Here is a 15,149-nt window from a genome sequence, read left to right on the forward strand (position 1 = left end):
CTCGAATTTCCTCCGTTCGTACACGTTGTCTATGGAGCTCGCTACGCGAGCGGCGCTTCGCGCCGCCTCGCTGCGCTCGCTATTAGCAGGGACGTATAATACTATATACTAGTATACGTCCCTGATATTAGAACCATTTTAACAAGAGCTTGGACTTTGGGTAGTTGGGTGAAACAGCAATGTGGCGTAGATGTATCATGTAGGCCTGTCTATTTAATTGCTAGCCAATCAGCCAAGGCTCTTTGAAATCAACAAAATTTGTCTGGCTTTAGAGCTTAGACTACGCAATCGGTGCATACTAGTATATCGCTTGTTTTGACGCAAGAAATCAATAGATAGCTACGTCCTAATGAAAGTCCATGGTCTTTTTATAATGGTTCTATATGGCTGGCAAATATAATTATAACGTTATTTTTGAAAGGGACATATCTACTCCAATATCTACCCACAAAACACTTGGTATCTGGCAATCATCAAACTCTAATCCATATAGTGGGCACAGTTATGGCACTTTTTATAAATTGTTTTCCATATAATTTTTACCCATGTCCAATGGTGTATGTACAAACCCTGTGGCTCTTGCACGGGTAAATTCTTCATATCTTCTTGTGGAAAAAATGGTCGTGATTAAAAGTATCAGTAATTTGTTATGTTGACCCCTTTATTCAAATCATTAATCGATTTGAATTCACCTCTACTTAGCAATAGATAAAAAAAATTCATAAAAGTCCGCGGAACCACCAAGTTGTCCGAGCATTTTGATATGAATGAAGTATAAATATATAATATTTGAAAGATTGTTTCAAAATTTTCAAACAGTTCGCAATACATCAAAATTGTGAAAGAACTAAATGATATTCATTTTATGGGGCCATTTTAGGCCCATATTAAATATAGTTCTTTACGTTTGGACGACTAGAGTTATTGCCATTCATATAACACACTATCTAACTGAGCTTAATGTATGTGAAAACAACAAATGGATAGAAAGATACAGGGTTAATTTTCTTTTGATTGCGAAAAGAAAAAAAATCACAAACATGAATCTGTCCGAATCCTTACTAATTTCTTATAAATTAAACTGATTTTCAACTATGAAAATAGGTTAGAAACAATTTAATTAAAATCAGACCTTTCAACTCGCTTTTTGTTATATCTGGTAATCGATCGCAGAGGCCAAAACGACCACGTCGAAAACAAAGAGGGAGATGAACGGTCTAACTTTTTTCATATACATGTAGTGGTACTATTAATGGTTTACAATTTCAATGTTTGAAGAAACCACCACTAAATAACAAAATTCATACCTGCGTGAAGTGGAGCATCTGTCTGTGGATGATACATGTTCGGTTTTAAATCAGACATAAACAAGTCGGGGCAATCCGAAAGCTTTATTTCTGATCAAGTCAACTTTGTTCAACAAATTATGGTTATTTTTCTGAATGGAAAACCAAGATAATCTTTAAGGTGGTATGGGACACCTGTCAATTTTAGTGTGGATAAAAGTACATAATCATTATCAGAATACTTTCATCAGTTACATGTATATAATCTTCAAATTTTACAATGATTGACCAAAAAATATAAATAAAGGACGGTTTAATTTTTTTCAACGGGTGAAAATTATTTTGAAAGTTTATTTTGAACACAATTAAACGATATTTTGTTTTATAAGTTTATTCCTCCAGGATTTCCGATGGGGGAGTGGTATCCTAAAACGAGAAAAAAAGATATCGGCGGGATTCGAACTCATTACTTACTGATTCGTAGTTAACGTTCTAACCCATTGCGCAACGCAATTAAGTATAACTTTAGGGGAAAAAACTTTTATTTTATACTTGATTTTTAAGTTTATTTCCATAGAACATATATAGAGATGTCCCATACGACCTTGAATTTATTGTAACACAAAACATTTACTCGCAGATAAAACAATACTGTGAAGGAACATTTTCAAAAACAAAAGCTGGATGAAAAATCAAATCACTAAATCTTTGAGGAGGCTCGGCGGTCAACAAACTATCCATCAGATCTACCTTAAATATTTACATGTATATCGCTTTTGTTTTCAACTATTGTCAAGTCAAAAAATATCTTAGATGTAAAATTTGAATTTTTTTCTTTTAGAAAATTTGAATTTTCCAGGAGGGGGCAGGTGTCCGGAACCCGACCCTCCTCTAGATCCGCAGATAGTTTGAAATTGCCGCGACCATCCAGCCCTCTTTGGTCATTAATTTTTCATTTTCCGGCATACTTGTATATGACCTCTATCAAAGAAAAAAACGCCACTTTAATTTGAAATGAAGATGCACACCGCATTTATAACGAAACAGAACAATGCAAAATAACAGTCACTGCCTTTTTAGAGTACAAGCATTGTATGAAATAGAATTGAAAAGGGTTTTGTGCATAAATATACATGTATATGATATATATTTGCATAATTCATAAAATATTCGTAAGAGAAAATACATTACATGCAACAGCAATTTCTGAAAAACCAATTAAGTGTTTTTCCTTATTCTGCATAAACCAATCATTATGATTTCAATTAAATGTCTTTGTGAATAAAAGAAATAAACATAACGAGATGTACACTACATTTAAAATTAAGATAATCTTATTGCAACAATTAATGTAAAATAGATATGCTTTAAAACATATAGAATGTGTGGATTAATGTTTACTCGAAAAGTATTTGGTAGTCAATTTGCCTGCCATCGTCCCAGCCTAAGATTCTACTCAGTCGTGGACTCCTATTATTATAGAAACTTATCATGGAACTATCTGCAAACGGATTGATAAAATCCAATGATATTGGTATTGTTTTCATTTCGAAAAGATCATAAGCAAAGTCAATTGTAGTTCGTTGTACTGAAGCACTTTTTACCAAGTACAAAATTCCACAGGATATAAACCCGTTACCATATTGACGCGAGTTCACGGGGACTTTTATCTGTCTGTATTCTCTTAAAGTACCAGGATAAAATTGCAACACATACGTATAAACAGAATCGTTCTTCTTGGAAAAAATCAGCCACAGACCATTATTATCTGCTTCTAAATCATAGTACGAGTTGCTCCCCTTATACAAAGTTCTATCGTCCTCAAAATTTGAGTCATCTACGTCACTTGCCATGACAACGGATTGCAAACGCATATCATAACACACGATCTTCATCGTTCCCTTCCAGTGATAACAAAATGTGCCGTTGTACACAATGTGATTTGTTCCTTGAAAATAGAACTGTGTTAGGTTGTACGCAGTTATTTCCTGTGTGTTTTCTATAGACGTGTACTCCTTTAAGAATTGACCACTCACACCTTCCGCTATCCAGATCCGCTCCGAATTCACCACCTGATCCCTCATCCAACACCCTTTAGCCGGCCCAGTTTTCATTTTAAAAAATGGAATTCCAATTTTCTTTATAAGGCAATCTATAACAGAGAAATACCAGTATTTTTTTTAACATCATAACTGATGCTTCCCATTACTTTTGTATATCATGAATCGAATGTAAAGAGTAACTACATGTACAGATTTTGACAGGGAGACATGGATAATGAATCAATAATGCACTTAAAGTAATTTAAGAAATAAGAAATCAAGAGTGATTCTTTGTGACATTAATGAAAATGCCCATTTCAAGCCAGTGCCAGTTACTTGTATATATAGTTTTATTATGATACGGATAAAGACAGTATAAAAATAAATGTACATGTAAATATTTAGATTTGAAACAAATATACTGACAACTTTTCCTTGGCCTGGGCGTTGTTGGAATGGGAGTTGTTGTTGTTGTTGTCGTCGTCGTTGTTGTTGTTGAAGTGCTCGTTGTGGTGGACGTTGCTATGGACACACATTACAGAAATCAAATTAATCTCTTTTAGTATTTACGTAATTATACCTTACAAGTCCAAATAAACAAAATAACGATAGAATAAAACGGTTTTCACTTAAAAATTCAATACTTGTCTGTAAACTATATCAGATCTATGTATAATGAAATTAAAGTGCATAATTATATAACTTGATGTTATTATCACGGCACCACAGTTAAGCTAGAGTTGCCTGTGATATCGGACACATACGCGTGCAGGCTACGATGTCGGTCGTCATGTCCTCTTCCTGTATCATCGTGACGGGGCTGGTTGTTGGTGGCGTTCCTTGAGTGAACAAATTAATATTAAATCACTTGTGGGAGATCTTTAGTAATCATTTTTATTTATAATAGCTTGTGTTCTCGCTTTCACAATTAACTTAAGACAATTGTGTAAGTCTACAAAAGAAGTGCTATAATGTACATGATATACATGATGTCCTTCGTTTGGAGATGGAGAATTTTGTCAAATTGATGGATTTAAAAAAAACGCTTCTTTTAAAACAACGTTAATATATACTGTTGTAATAAAAATGTGACAATTAAGTGCTAGGATATTTGTGACCCTGTCTTACCTAGGTATGAACAAGAACAAAGACACGTTTCATTTGACGAAGGCGACCATGCTACTCCTTGGGTCCCCTTCTCTCCGCGGTCACCCTTAGGACCGGGTTTACCATCTTCACCTTTAGAACCTGTATCGCCCTTCTCTCCTACAGAACCTTCTATCCCTCTTTCCCCTTTGGGACCTTCATTTCCTTTGTCACCTTTGGGACCTTCATTCCCTTTATCACCTTTGAGACCTTCCATTCCTCTTTCACCTTTGAGACCTGCTGCCCCTTTGAATCCAATAGGACCTCTTGGTCCTACATCTCCAGGTACTCCCTTATGTCCAGGAAATCCCATTTCTCCCTTTTGTCCGGGAAATCCCGCTTGACCGGGAAAACCCTTTTCTCCCTTTTGTCCGGGAAATCCCGCTTGACCGGGAAAACCCTTTTCTCCCTTTAGTCCAGGAAATCCCATTTGTCCGGGAAATCCCATATCTCCCTTTGGTCCACGAAATCCCCTTTGACCGCTCATTCCACTGTTCCCTTTCGGCCCTGGGATGCCTCGACTACCTAGCGAGTAATTCATCAAGTTTATGAAATAAATGTAATTGACCTCATTTAGTTAAAAAGGACTTAAAACTGATTTTTTTTACAGTTAAATGTCGATAAATTATGAATTTACTTGATCGAAGAAAATCAAAAAACATGCATAGATTGAATGTAAATCATTTTACCTTGATTTCCTACCTCACCTTCAAAACGAAAATCATAAAAAATTATTTAAAACAGTGACAAAATGTAAATAGTTCAAAAATCGAAAATATGTTTATTTTTTGTACGTTAATTCAAATAAATACTGTTAAAATACATACCGGAATGTTCCAATATACGAGGAAAACTTACCTTTTTGTCCCTTTTCGCCTAAGTTGGGAAATGAGGAAAACATAAATAAGGATTATATTTTCAATGGATGTTCATATATGTAATTATTAAAGCAAGTCGAGAAAAAGGAGATAAAAAAGTACTCACCTATAGGCCCCTCAGGTCCGGGGTCTCCTACAATAAGTTTTCAAGAATATATTATGTTTAAGGAATGTTTTTCGTTATCATGGATTCAAAATTGTAACTTTTTACCTACTCACCCATATTGCCCTTTGCTCCTAGAAAAATAATATTTCCAATTAGTCAATACTTTAAAAAACCGATCTTCATTTTTTGACCAGGAGATTGCTTTACTTATTTTTGCTGATAGTATAGTGACGCATTATGCTTAGAAGTGATGTTTGTATGGAAGATTGGAAAAATTTCTATATTTACCAGATATGCCTTGGATTCCTGAAAATGAGAAAATTAAAGTTTCCATATGATGAAGACTATATTAAATTTTAACCACTGTGTGTATACCCCCATAAACTAAGTTTTTAAATCGTATCATTCTATACTAGAATTTAAAGGCCACGTCATCAAGCGAACAATTAGGATCACGTGATCTGGTGTACACATTGAAATATTATAATACAATTGGCCAGGAAAGAAAACATTCCTAACTTTTTATTGACAGAAGTCGGAAAATAACATTTAAAAGACTTTTAACAACAAATAAATTAATCTGATTACCTGGCAAACCTTGCGATCCTGTAAAAAAGAAGTACATAGAAGGTGGTATCATTATTTTCCATACCTTGCATCATTATACACGCACGTGTAATTATAATAATTAATAATTTTATTATTATTTTTTTGTAAAGTTCAATGATAAAATGACATTTAAAAGAAGTGCATCGGGCTCCAACACAGTCTAGCATTAAAACAATAAGTAAATGTACCAGAGATTGCAATCTATGAGAGCGAGGATAAATATTTCCTTTCATTATAAGACGTTATTGATGCGTCTAGATCCAAATAAATTTCATGAAATGACAGTAATGAATTCTTATTGAAAAATACAGAAAAAAACCCATCATGAGACAGCCATAGATATTATAGATAAAACGGATTCATATCTTAAAAGAACATACCTATATCTCCACGTGTTCCTGCAAAAAGTACATTAAATACAGCAATATATATTCAAACAGCATATGTTGTATACAAATCAAACCCAAAATTGTCAAATCACTGGTTATTAGAAGAGCGTCCAATAAATGTACGTCTCTAGAAAAAAAATGGTGTGTCGGGTTAACTAAATATTATTTTGAATACTCAGTAATATATAGTATCAAAACTTACCCGGTAATCCAGGCAAACCTATAAAGTTATTTGGAAAACTTTACTTAATGTTAAATGAAACGCAATTGCTAAACAACACATATTACCGATACATGCACATGATCAAAGAACTGATTACATTAATTTAAATACTAGTAAGAGGATTTATTTTATCCGAAGCTCAGTTACATTTTACTTCTTAATTATACGCTTACCTTCATCCCCTTTTTCTCCTCTGCAACCTTTGATGCCTTTCCCATCGATGCCTGGTTCTCCTATCAGAAGTGAGAGAAAAGATGACAAGACGAAAATTATTGCACACAATTGTTGGATTTTATACTCCGTGCAACTTTCTTCTCAAGCTTTTCAATTACTGTTAATCGGCATTGCTTCGTTTAGCGTTTTGGCAATCTCTCCTGTTTTTATCAGACATTCTGCATTGATTGGCAGCTTTTGATTTATTTCTCGCGTAGAATAAAGATCTCTTATCATCAACGGTATACAGTGTATGGAAATTAAAAAGGCGTTGACTAAAAATTGTTTTACTATTGCCAGCAAATGTAGCGCTAATGCTCACCCTTGGCTCCTTTTGGTCCAGGAAATCCTGAAAAACATACCCCCCAAAAAAGTGCGGTTATAAGGATTTTAATGAATGTACATCTATACAAAAAAAGGTCATTGAACCGTAATAAATCAAAACAAAGTTTACATAATGTATGTCAATTTTGCGTAAAATTAATGCGATAGATACAATCAATAATGAAATTAACGCTTTATTTTATATATATTTGCTTTTGAAATAATAAACTTCTTAGAAATAACTTAACAATTGATCGAAATCAAGATCAATACCCCAGCTAAACTTTAAATAAGTATTATCCCGAGTGTTCATTGCCAAATTATTTTACCTTGCAGAAATTGTAGGTCACAGTCAGAAACGACTCTCGTGCAAAATTGTTCAATTGACTACAAAAGAAAAAAAATTCTTATATCTTGAACCAAAAGCGCTTGAGGACCCCCCCCCCCCTCTAGAAAACCCCAGGGTAGTTGGTAGTTGATAGAAATTCCTTTAAAGTCATATACAAAACATATTCCATTTTAAATATAAAAAATGAAATGTACTAGGGGTCTAAATTGGGGGGGGGGGGGGGGGGGTCCTGACCTCAAGCACCTGTGGTCTTGAATATATTATGGAACTTCTCAGTCTAAACAGGCACGTAGCATCGGGGGGAGGGGGGGGGGGGCAAGGGGGGAACTTTTTTGCGCAGCAAAGATTTTTCTTAAATTTACATACAAAAAATTGAATTACCATGGAGTTGCTCCCCCCCCCCCCCTCCCCCCACTTTTCAGTGTCCATGAAAAAATGAATTGAAAATAAGGAAACAAACAGTGAAAGTGAAGTGAAAAGTATACCCCTCCCTTCCCCTGGATTAGGATTTTCAGAATTCTGGAAAGTAACCTTTTCCCTTTTTTTTCCCTGTTCAAGATTTTTTGGATGAGTCTGCCCCCCCCCCCCCCCCCCAACTTTCAAAGACGATGCTACGTATACGTGCCTGCTAAGACATAACTTTGTAAACACCACCCTTGACTCAATTATGCTCTGGACTAAACGATGATATCCACATATTTATTATAAAAAGAGGCCATGAAAGCGTTTTTACTACTTACCGAGTTTTTATGGGGAATGAAACTGCGCCGCAGACGATTAGTTTTCCCGCGTAATTTATTGACGTAGCTTTTGTAAATATTTATCGTCTGGTCACTAAGAGCACTAGGGGCACAATTGTTTCTAGTGGTAAGATACAAGACTCCAGTCAGGAACGTATTCACAGAAATCAACAAATATATGATTTTAATATGCAGAGCATGATCGCTTCGAACCTCCATTTTGTTTATGTAAGAGCTCTGTTCCATCTAGCTTATCAAGCATTTCTCTTGATGGTTTCTACAGTTATTATAACAGTGGAGTTTTTCACCAATGTTATCGAGCTACATTGGGTTTTTTTTCTCTTTCACGTCGGAGTTATACATTGTTAATCTATATTCTATGGTTTTATATTTCTTATTAAAAAAAATTCCCGCCGGTTGAATGTCTATAGGAGTACGTTCATGTACGTATAACTGCTATAGAAGATTGCATTAATTTTATTGTAACTCGATGGAAATGGATCAAATGTTTTGATGATGCTAAACTTCAATTGGAATTTTATACAATATGTAATGTAACAGCTGATCTAATTCTTTTGGTTCAAGATTTTTGAAACATCCACAAAGCAAAGAAAAAATGAAATGAAATTAAAAAAGTTGAATACATGTATTACCAAAATAATAAAACTTTAATTTACAATCTTTCGGGCTTATTAGGAATTTTTTGTACTCTAATTATTCAATATCTTTCCAGGACGTACATACATTTTGTATATTTAAACTAAAATTTCCAGTTGTGCCAGTCTTTTCCATGTACCCCTTTAAACCCGATAATTATAAACTGCTTTTGTTTTATTTTGGACAGAAGCATAACTTCATTTGTTGAATATATTTTATAAAAAATATTGATTTTGAAAAAAAAACCCACTAAGATCTCGAAAACTCAGTTTTGCTGTAACTCATCTAGTTTAATAATAAAAAATGATATTAAATGATGATGTTGTCACAGCAACCGAAAACATATAAAGATTTGAATTTTTAAAAATCATGTTTTGGAATTCTTGGTCGTAATGCAATAAATATCAAAACTATGAATAGATAGAAAATATGTAGAAAATATCTGTTGAAGTTTAAAACATTGTTATCATAATTTTGCAAAAGAACGCACGTTATATGTGTTTGTACTCAAGTTCAGCATACGAGGCTTAATCAAAAAGCTCCCAGAAAGTACGTACGGTGTCTATCTGCTTTTGGGGGTAAACAATGTGCATTTTCTTAGTTTTAACATATTTTATTGTATATATAATATACAGTGAGTTTGAACACATGTTCTAGCAACTTACTAGGTTCTCACCCTTAATAAAAATAATCTATAATTTTCTTGAAAATATGTAGTGATTATTATTTTAGATTTTGAGATGCATGAAATAGTATACTGTATTCACGTTAAATGACATTACGTGTTTATGGAGATGCTGGGTTTGTTGAGCAGCCAAGTTTAACGAATTAGAATAATCCAAATTACCAAACTTAAACATTTTTATCATTGGCTCAAAATCAGCCACAGTAGTTTGTCATAATTAGGAGGGGTTTTTTTCTTTCAGCAAGTGGCGTCTACAATATAATATATCCTCCAAATAAAATTCAAATTCAACGTCAAAAAGCAACTCAAATTGATAACAATATTAATTTGATAAAGGTGAAGATTGTATGTTGAAAGGGTCAAGAGCTATAATACGTGCCTGCGCCGGGTACACCGACCACCGACTTGTTTCTGTACTGTCATAAACAAACTATTAATTATTTTGTTATATTACTTTGCTGAATTATTCGTTTAGGTTCCTTCAATGATTATGCCAATTTTCATTAAAATTCGTCACTTCGAAAGAGAGATATTTGTGTTGTCTCAATAATTTCCGAAAAACCCTCGTATACAAGTGAAATACATAATTCTGGAATCCGGATAGGGCCATGTAGCTCACTATCGTGCCATCGCACCATGGAGGTTGGGGTCGCGTCAATCGATCCATCATATAATATCTATTTAATTATCTAAGGTTGGTCCTATACTCGGAAATGTTTTGGTTTCTCTCTCTGAAAATCATAATTTGACACCATATGTAATTAAAAAATAAACAAAAAATGTCTAAATTACTGTTCTTACTAGAATATCAAAAACATGTATACCTCCCTTTTTTATAAAAAAGGTTTCCCGCCAATTTCAGTTCATTACAGTTTTATAAACGTTTTCAATTAAAACAAGTTTCCAATTTACATTTTTCATTTATTTTCAAGTGTTATGTGAGAAACACTTTTATACACTTGTCATTTTTATTGATAAAATGATTTTAAAAAAAAGAAAGATATTTTGTAGGGATAGCATGGAAATAAGAAAATCAAAAAATTACAAAATTTGCAAATACTTTTGTAATTTGATAGTTAACTGGATAATTTTTTCATTTAGAATTTTATTCTTTTATCCGTGCTCTTTTAAAGCAAACACACTTATTTTTGCCACAGCATTTAAAACATGTAGGGCCTATACCCCCATTTTGTTCAATCAACTTACTTTTAAAACATGTAGGGCCTACACTCCCATTTTCTTCAATCAACTTGACCTTGGTGAAATGTCATTAATCATTTTTTCTTCCAACATTTTCTCAGTAATTTAGTTTGTATGTTTTAATAATATGTAGCTCTAAGGTTGGTGTGTTTGTAAAACTTGTGTAAAATTTACATCTAAATACTATTCATGTACAAATACACTATTTTTTTAACGTATAGTAGTTAAAGATCAAAATCCTCTGAACACGCAGAAAATACTGATTGGTCTGATACTAAAGAAATAATATTTATTAAATAAAAGATCTATCCAAAAATTCAGTGCTTAATCACTAATGATAATTACATTTTTAAAGCGCTAAGCATAGCTCAGCGCTTTATTGTCGTTAGACTTCTACTTCCGGTGCATCGAATAACCGCCTCCTATGAGCAGAAGTTTACATCATTTAAACTGGTTAGGGAACCAGTTTCAGGAGTTTGTGCACATTATTGCACGGGCAATTGTGAATCCAATGTACGGGCTATTGTGAATGTAATGTACGGGTCTTACATTATTACTTATTAGGTTTGTTACTGACTGTTTAAAGAAATTTGTGGGGTCAGTAAAGTCCATAGAAGGCGAGGCGAAGCCGAGCCTTCTATGGACTTTACTGACCCCACAAATTTCTTTAAACAGTCAGTAACAAACCTAATAAGTGTTTTGTTTTGTCGAGGACCTACAGTTTGTTATGTAAACAAACATTTGTGTAAAAACTGAGTTCAAATAACGTTACGTCCGCCATGTTGCCCTATAAATTCTGACGCTTGCCTTTTAAAGAAATTTGTAAGGCAGCCACGTGACGCGTTTCATCCAATGACGTCGTGACATTCTAGCCCGAGGCAAAACAAACATCATTGCAGGGGCTGACACGCAGTGATTGGAAAATATAGTGCGTATACATAAGCTGAAATGTTATATACATATATCTGTTATATATTTACAGAAGCTGGGTTAGCGCTTTTCAGTACTATCAGTACTTTGATTCAATACAGTGTCGCACTCAAAATTTACAACATGATAACCATGTACATACAGAAATATCCATGATGATTTTTATTGAGTAAGGAACCACTTTAAGGGGTAAATGTTATATGATAAAAAAGGTTTATAGTTACATGTGTATACTGTTTAAGATTGAAAATATAAATGTGTAATTATTTGAGAGAGAGAGAGAGAGAGAGAGAGAGAGAGAGAGAGAGAGAGAGAGAGAGAGAGAGAGAGAGAGAGAGAGAGAGAATATAAAAAATATTTTATCAAAAGATATATTACTAAGTAGGTAATAGTAATTTTGTGTTAAAACTGTTTACAATCATAATGAAAACAGAAAATTTATTGTATCTTAGAACCAAGAAATTTTAAGTTGATACTTAAACTCAGTCTCAACGAAAAGATAAAGGTAGCTGAGAGACGGACTGCCCATTCCTCAAAGTTTAGCCCGTCATATTTGTGACATTTTGATATATTTTCTTCTTCTAATTCTAGTACAAAATTCCTTATCAATTGCATCCCCTTTCTCAATATTCATGATACAGATTTTCTTACATACAATTTATGTCTTAAATTTTAAAATGCATTTCTTAAGTTATTGTTATAGTAGCTCGTTATCCGTCTGTGGAAATTCTAATCAACGCAAACAGAATCGTATAAAATTCAAACAGTCCACCAACTCTAAATTTTACAAACCGAACAACCACCCTGAACCACCCCGAGTCCACTTTACAGGTCGTAAAAGTCCTCTAAAGGGACAATCATCTACTCAGGGGCATTGTGATGGCAATTTCGATGACATGGCCGGAGATTTAATCAGAGAAATAAGGCGGTAAACTTTATGCTAACCTTTAACAAACTGTACAGGCTTTACCCACAAAGAAACCCTGTGTTTGAAAATTACTTCACCAAACGATACTACAAAGGACTGCTTTGATGTATTATTATTAAATAATTAATTAAAAGATTCGAACTGAGACAAACACAGTTACGTGCATTTTTTTGATGGACTAACTTTTGTTCATTCTTGTCAAAAAATCTAATAATACATATGATAAACTTTTATTTACTCGAAATTATTATCAAAACGTTGGACATCTGCATACATGTACAATTCTGCTGCATTCCTTTTATTCAGATATTTATACATCAACAAATCAACCAAATACTTTACTTAAAGAACACGTTTATAGTTCACTAAATATTATAAATAATCGAATAAACAAACAGTGTATTTTCTCCGCAAAAAGAAAAAATGTAAATTTACCATTGGATACAAGTCAATGCCTGAGGAGGAAAGTCCGGCAAATGTGACGTCCTGGAACATATCCGGTGGTTCCACGTGGTTCCGCTTGGCTCTTTGCATTTCGTCCTCAGTTATATTTCTATAGCTAGGATACCTAAACATTCTCCACTTCACCTTGTCTAGGCGTTTAAGTCCGGAATATGCCTCAAGAGAAACCCACAGAGCAGCGATGCTGAATGCGGACAATATAAACAGGAGGATGTAGATAATTCTCAGGTGGAAGAGCACACGGTGTGTCTCCATTGCCCGCATCATAGCGTAGAGGGTTCATTCATGTGAAGATGGCAGGAAAATCACGCACGAACCGACGGCAAAAATATAATGTAATAGGTGAGTCCTATCCGTTCAACACCATTTCACTAATGGGTTTCGATAAACTATTGTCTGTCATAGTGCACATGCAGAGAAATCCAATATAACATCGTTAAAAGGCCAACGTATTTGTATCTTGCGGATCAAACGTTTATGATTTTATCATTCCAGTTCCCCATAACCTCGACAAATCTTTGATTTGGCGGTTATAATGAGCTCCTCAGTATTTGTAAATGTCTAAGGTAGATCTACCGATAAACCAGAGTAATCTCCTGTACTTGAAAGTTCGACTCCCTCGGTTACAAATGGAGCCCTGTTGCGTTCAGTAGTTTGATGGAAGGTCGGAATTATTACGTCATATTTTACAAATTACGAAATCTTATATAAAACCCTTTCTAAGAATGCTCATATTAATGTTGAGGATGGCACCAGAACTGAGAATTTGCACCTATGTTTATCGGTATGTAAGCGAGGGCATTATGGTCTTCTTTTCACCTCTGCATATATGTGCGTAATCTGTTGTATTTAAACCAATTATTTATGATAATTCTGACATAGATGCAATATCTTATATTGAATGCTTTGAACGTAAAAAAATAGATTGCAATACAATATCATAATATATGACGAAATACACCTCTGCAATTGCGCTCGTAGATTTAAGCATTCAAATACAGCTATTTAGTAAACATACTCTCTTGAGACTTAATTTGCGGTGTACACCTGCCTAAACACATTTTAATTACGCAATCAGCAAATGTGCCTAGTACTTTTCTCTGATTGCCTTTTTCTTAACTCTCAATATCTTGTCTACTTTAAAGGAGTGTTCGATAAATCTGAGACATGAAGATTTTTTGCGAAAGTAATTGATTAATTGAACAAAGATGCTTATTATTGTGCACTTTGAATTAAAGAAAATGATAGAATCATTTTGGTCTTTGTACTCAATGTTGGATCATTTTGCGATTATTTTTTTCTCTAACAATTTTACAAATTTACACACCACGACTTGATTAAGAATATTAATTTTGACAATAAATGCATGGCTGTCCACAAATTGACAATCCAACGAACCACTATTTTTCAAACTAATCTTTTTAACATTAATTTCTCGAAATAAAAAATAAAAAAGCTACATAGTAATATATCAATGAAAATGTAAGAAATGATTGAAATTTAATGTCTTCCGAAAAATTTAAAATTTAATTTATTAACTCACCAAAGATCCACTGATGGCATGTGCAAATTGATTTACATATACTTATACAATGTTTAAGTAAGATTGACCGTGAATGCGAAAGCATGTAGATTGTTTACTTTAAATAGTTTATGTCTTGAAAAAAAATCATTTTTTGGATTGAAGGGCAATTTCGATGGGGTTTTCGTTGATTTACAAGGCCCATATACAATAAAGCGACTAAATAAATGTGCATGCAGCAAGTTATCTTAATTCTTACAAATTTGAAATATATTGGCTTAATCTTTAAACTTCAGAGGAATACATGTTTATAAATCTTGCTTATAAAATAATTATAAGTCAATCAAGTCCTTTTTATAAAAATATAATGGTAAGTCAAACTTTCGTAACCCGTGCACAAAGTTTGCGAGTATCCTCTGTATCTGAAAACGGGCTACACGCCTTTTGCTTGATTTGAATC

At 33.7% G+C, this 15,149-nt stretch overlaps 1 protein-coding gene across 3 annotated transcripts; it reads right to left on the reverse strand.

Annotated features, from left to right (window-relative positions):
- Window positions 1-1,376: 1,376 nt before the first annotated feature.
- Window positions 1,377-13,771, reverse strand: LOC105333101 (uncharacterized). 3 transcript variants are annotated; one of them, XM_011435924.4, is made up of 16 exons: window positions 13,141-13,766; window positions 7,546-7,603; window positions 7,215-7,241; window positions 6,853-6,912; window positions 6,659-6,676; window positions 6,448-6,465; window positions 6,047-6,064; window positions 5,747-5,764; window positions 5,572-5,589; window positions 5,459-5,485; window positions 5,333-5,350; window positions 5,164-5,181; window positions 4,457-4,999; window positions 4,093-4,167; window positions 3,755-3,850; window positions 1,377-3,438 (listed from the first exon to the last, which is right to left on the reverse strand). In XM_011435924.4, the coding sequence occupies exons 1-16, from the start codon at window positions 13,432-13,434 to the stop codon at window positions 2,684-2,686; spliced, it is 2,061 nt and encodes a 686-aa protein (XP_011434226.3). In that variant the 5' UTR covers window positions 13,435-13,766; the 3' UTR covers window positions 1,377-2,683. The 3 variants fall into 3 exon arrangements, with proteins under 3 accessions (XP_011434226.3, XP_011434227.3, XP_034323422.2); XM_011435925.4 differs by lacking the exon at window positions 13,141-13,766 and adding an exon at window positions 8,306-8,665; XM_034467531.2 differs by lacking the exon at window positions 5,164-5,181 and having other exon boundaries at window positions 13,141-13,771.
- Window positions 13,772-15,149: the final 1,378 nt, after the last annotated feature.

The sequence above is a fragment of the Magallana gigas genome, chromosome 6, assembly GCF_963853765.1.
Source record: "Magallana gigas chromosome 6, xbMagGiga1.1, whole genome shotgun sequence".
Lineage (NCBI taxonomy): Eukaryota > Metazoa > Mollusca > Bivalvia > Ostreida > Ostreidae > Magallana > Magallana gigas.

Excerpts from the sequence above, each read along its gene's own strand:
- LOC105333101 (XM_011435924.4), bottom strand. The coding sequence starts at position 13,434 with ATGATGCGGGCAATGGAGACACACCGTGTGCTCTTCCACCTGAGAATT. Across the intron at positions 7,242-7,545 it reads TGACCTACAATTTCTGCAAG|GATTTCCTGGACCAAAAGGA; the intron begins GTAAAATAATTT and ends TATGTTTTTCAG. Across the intron at positions 3,439-3,754 it reads GCCCAGGCCAAGGAAAAGTT|ATTGCCTTATAAAGAAAATT; the intron begins GTCAGTATATTT and ends TCTCTGTTATAG.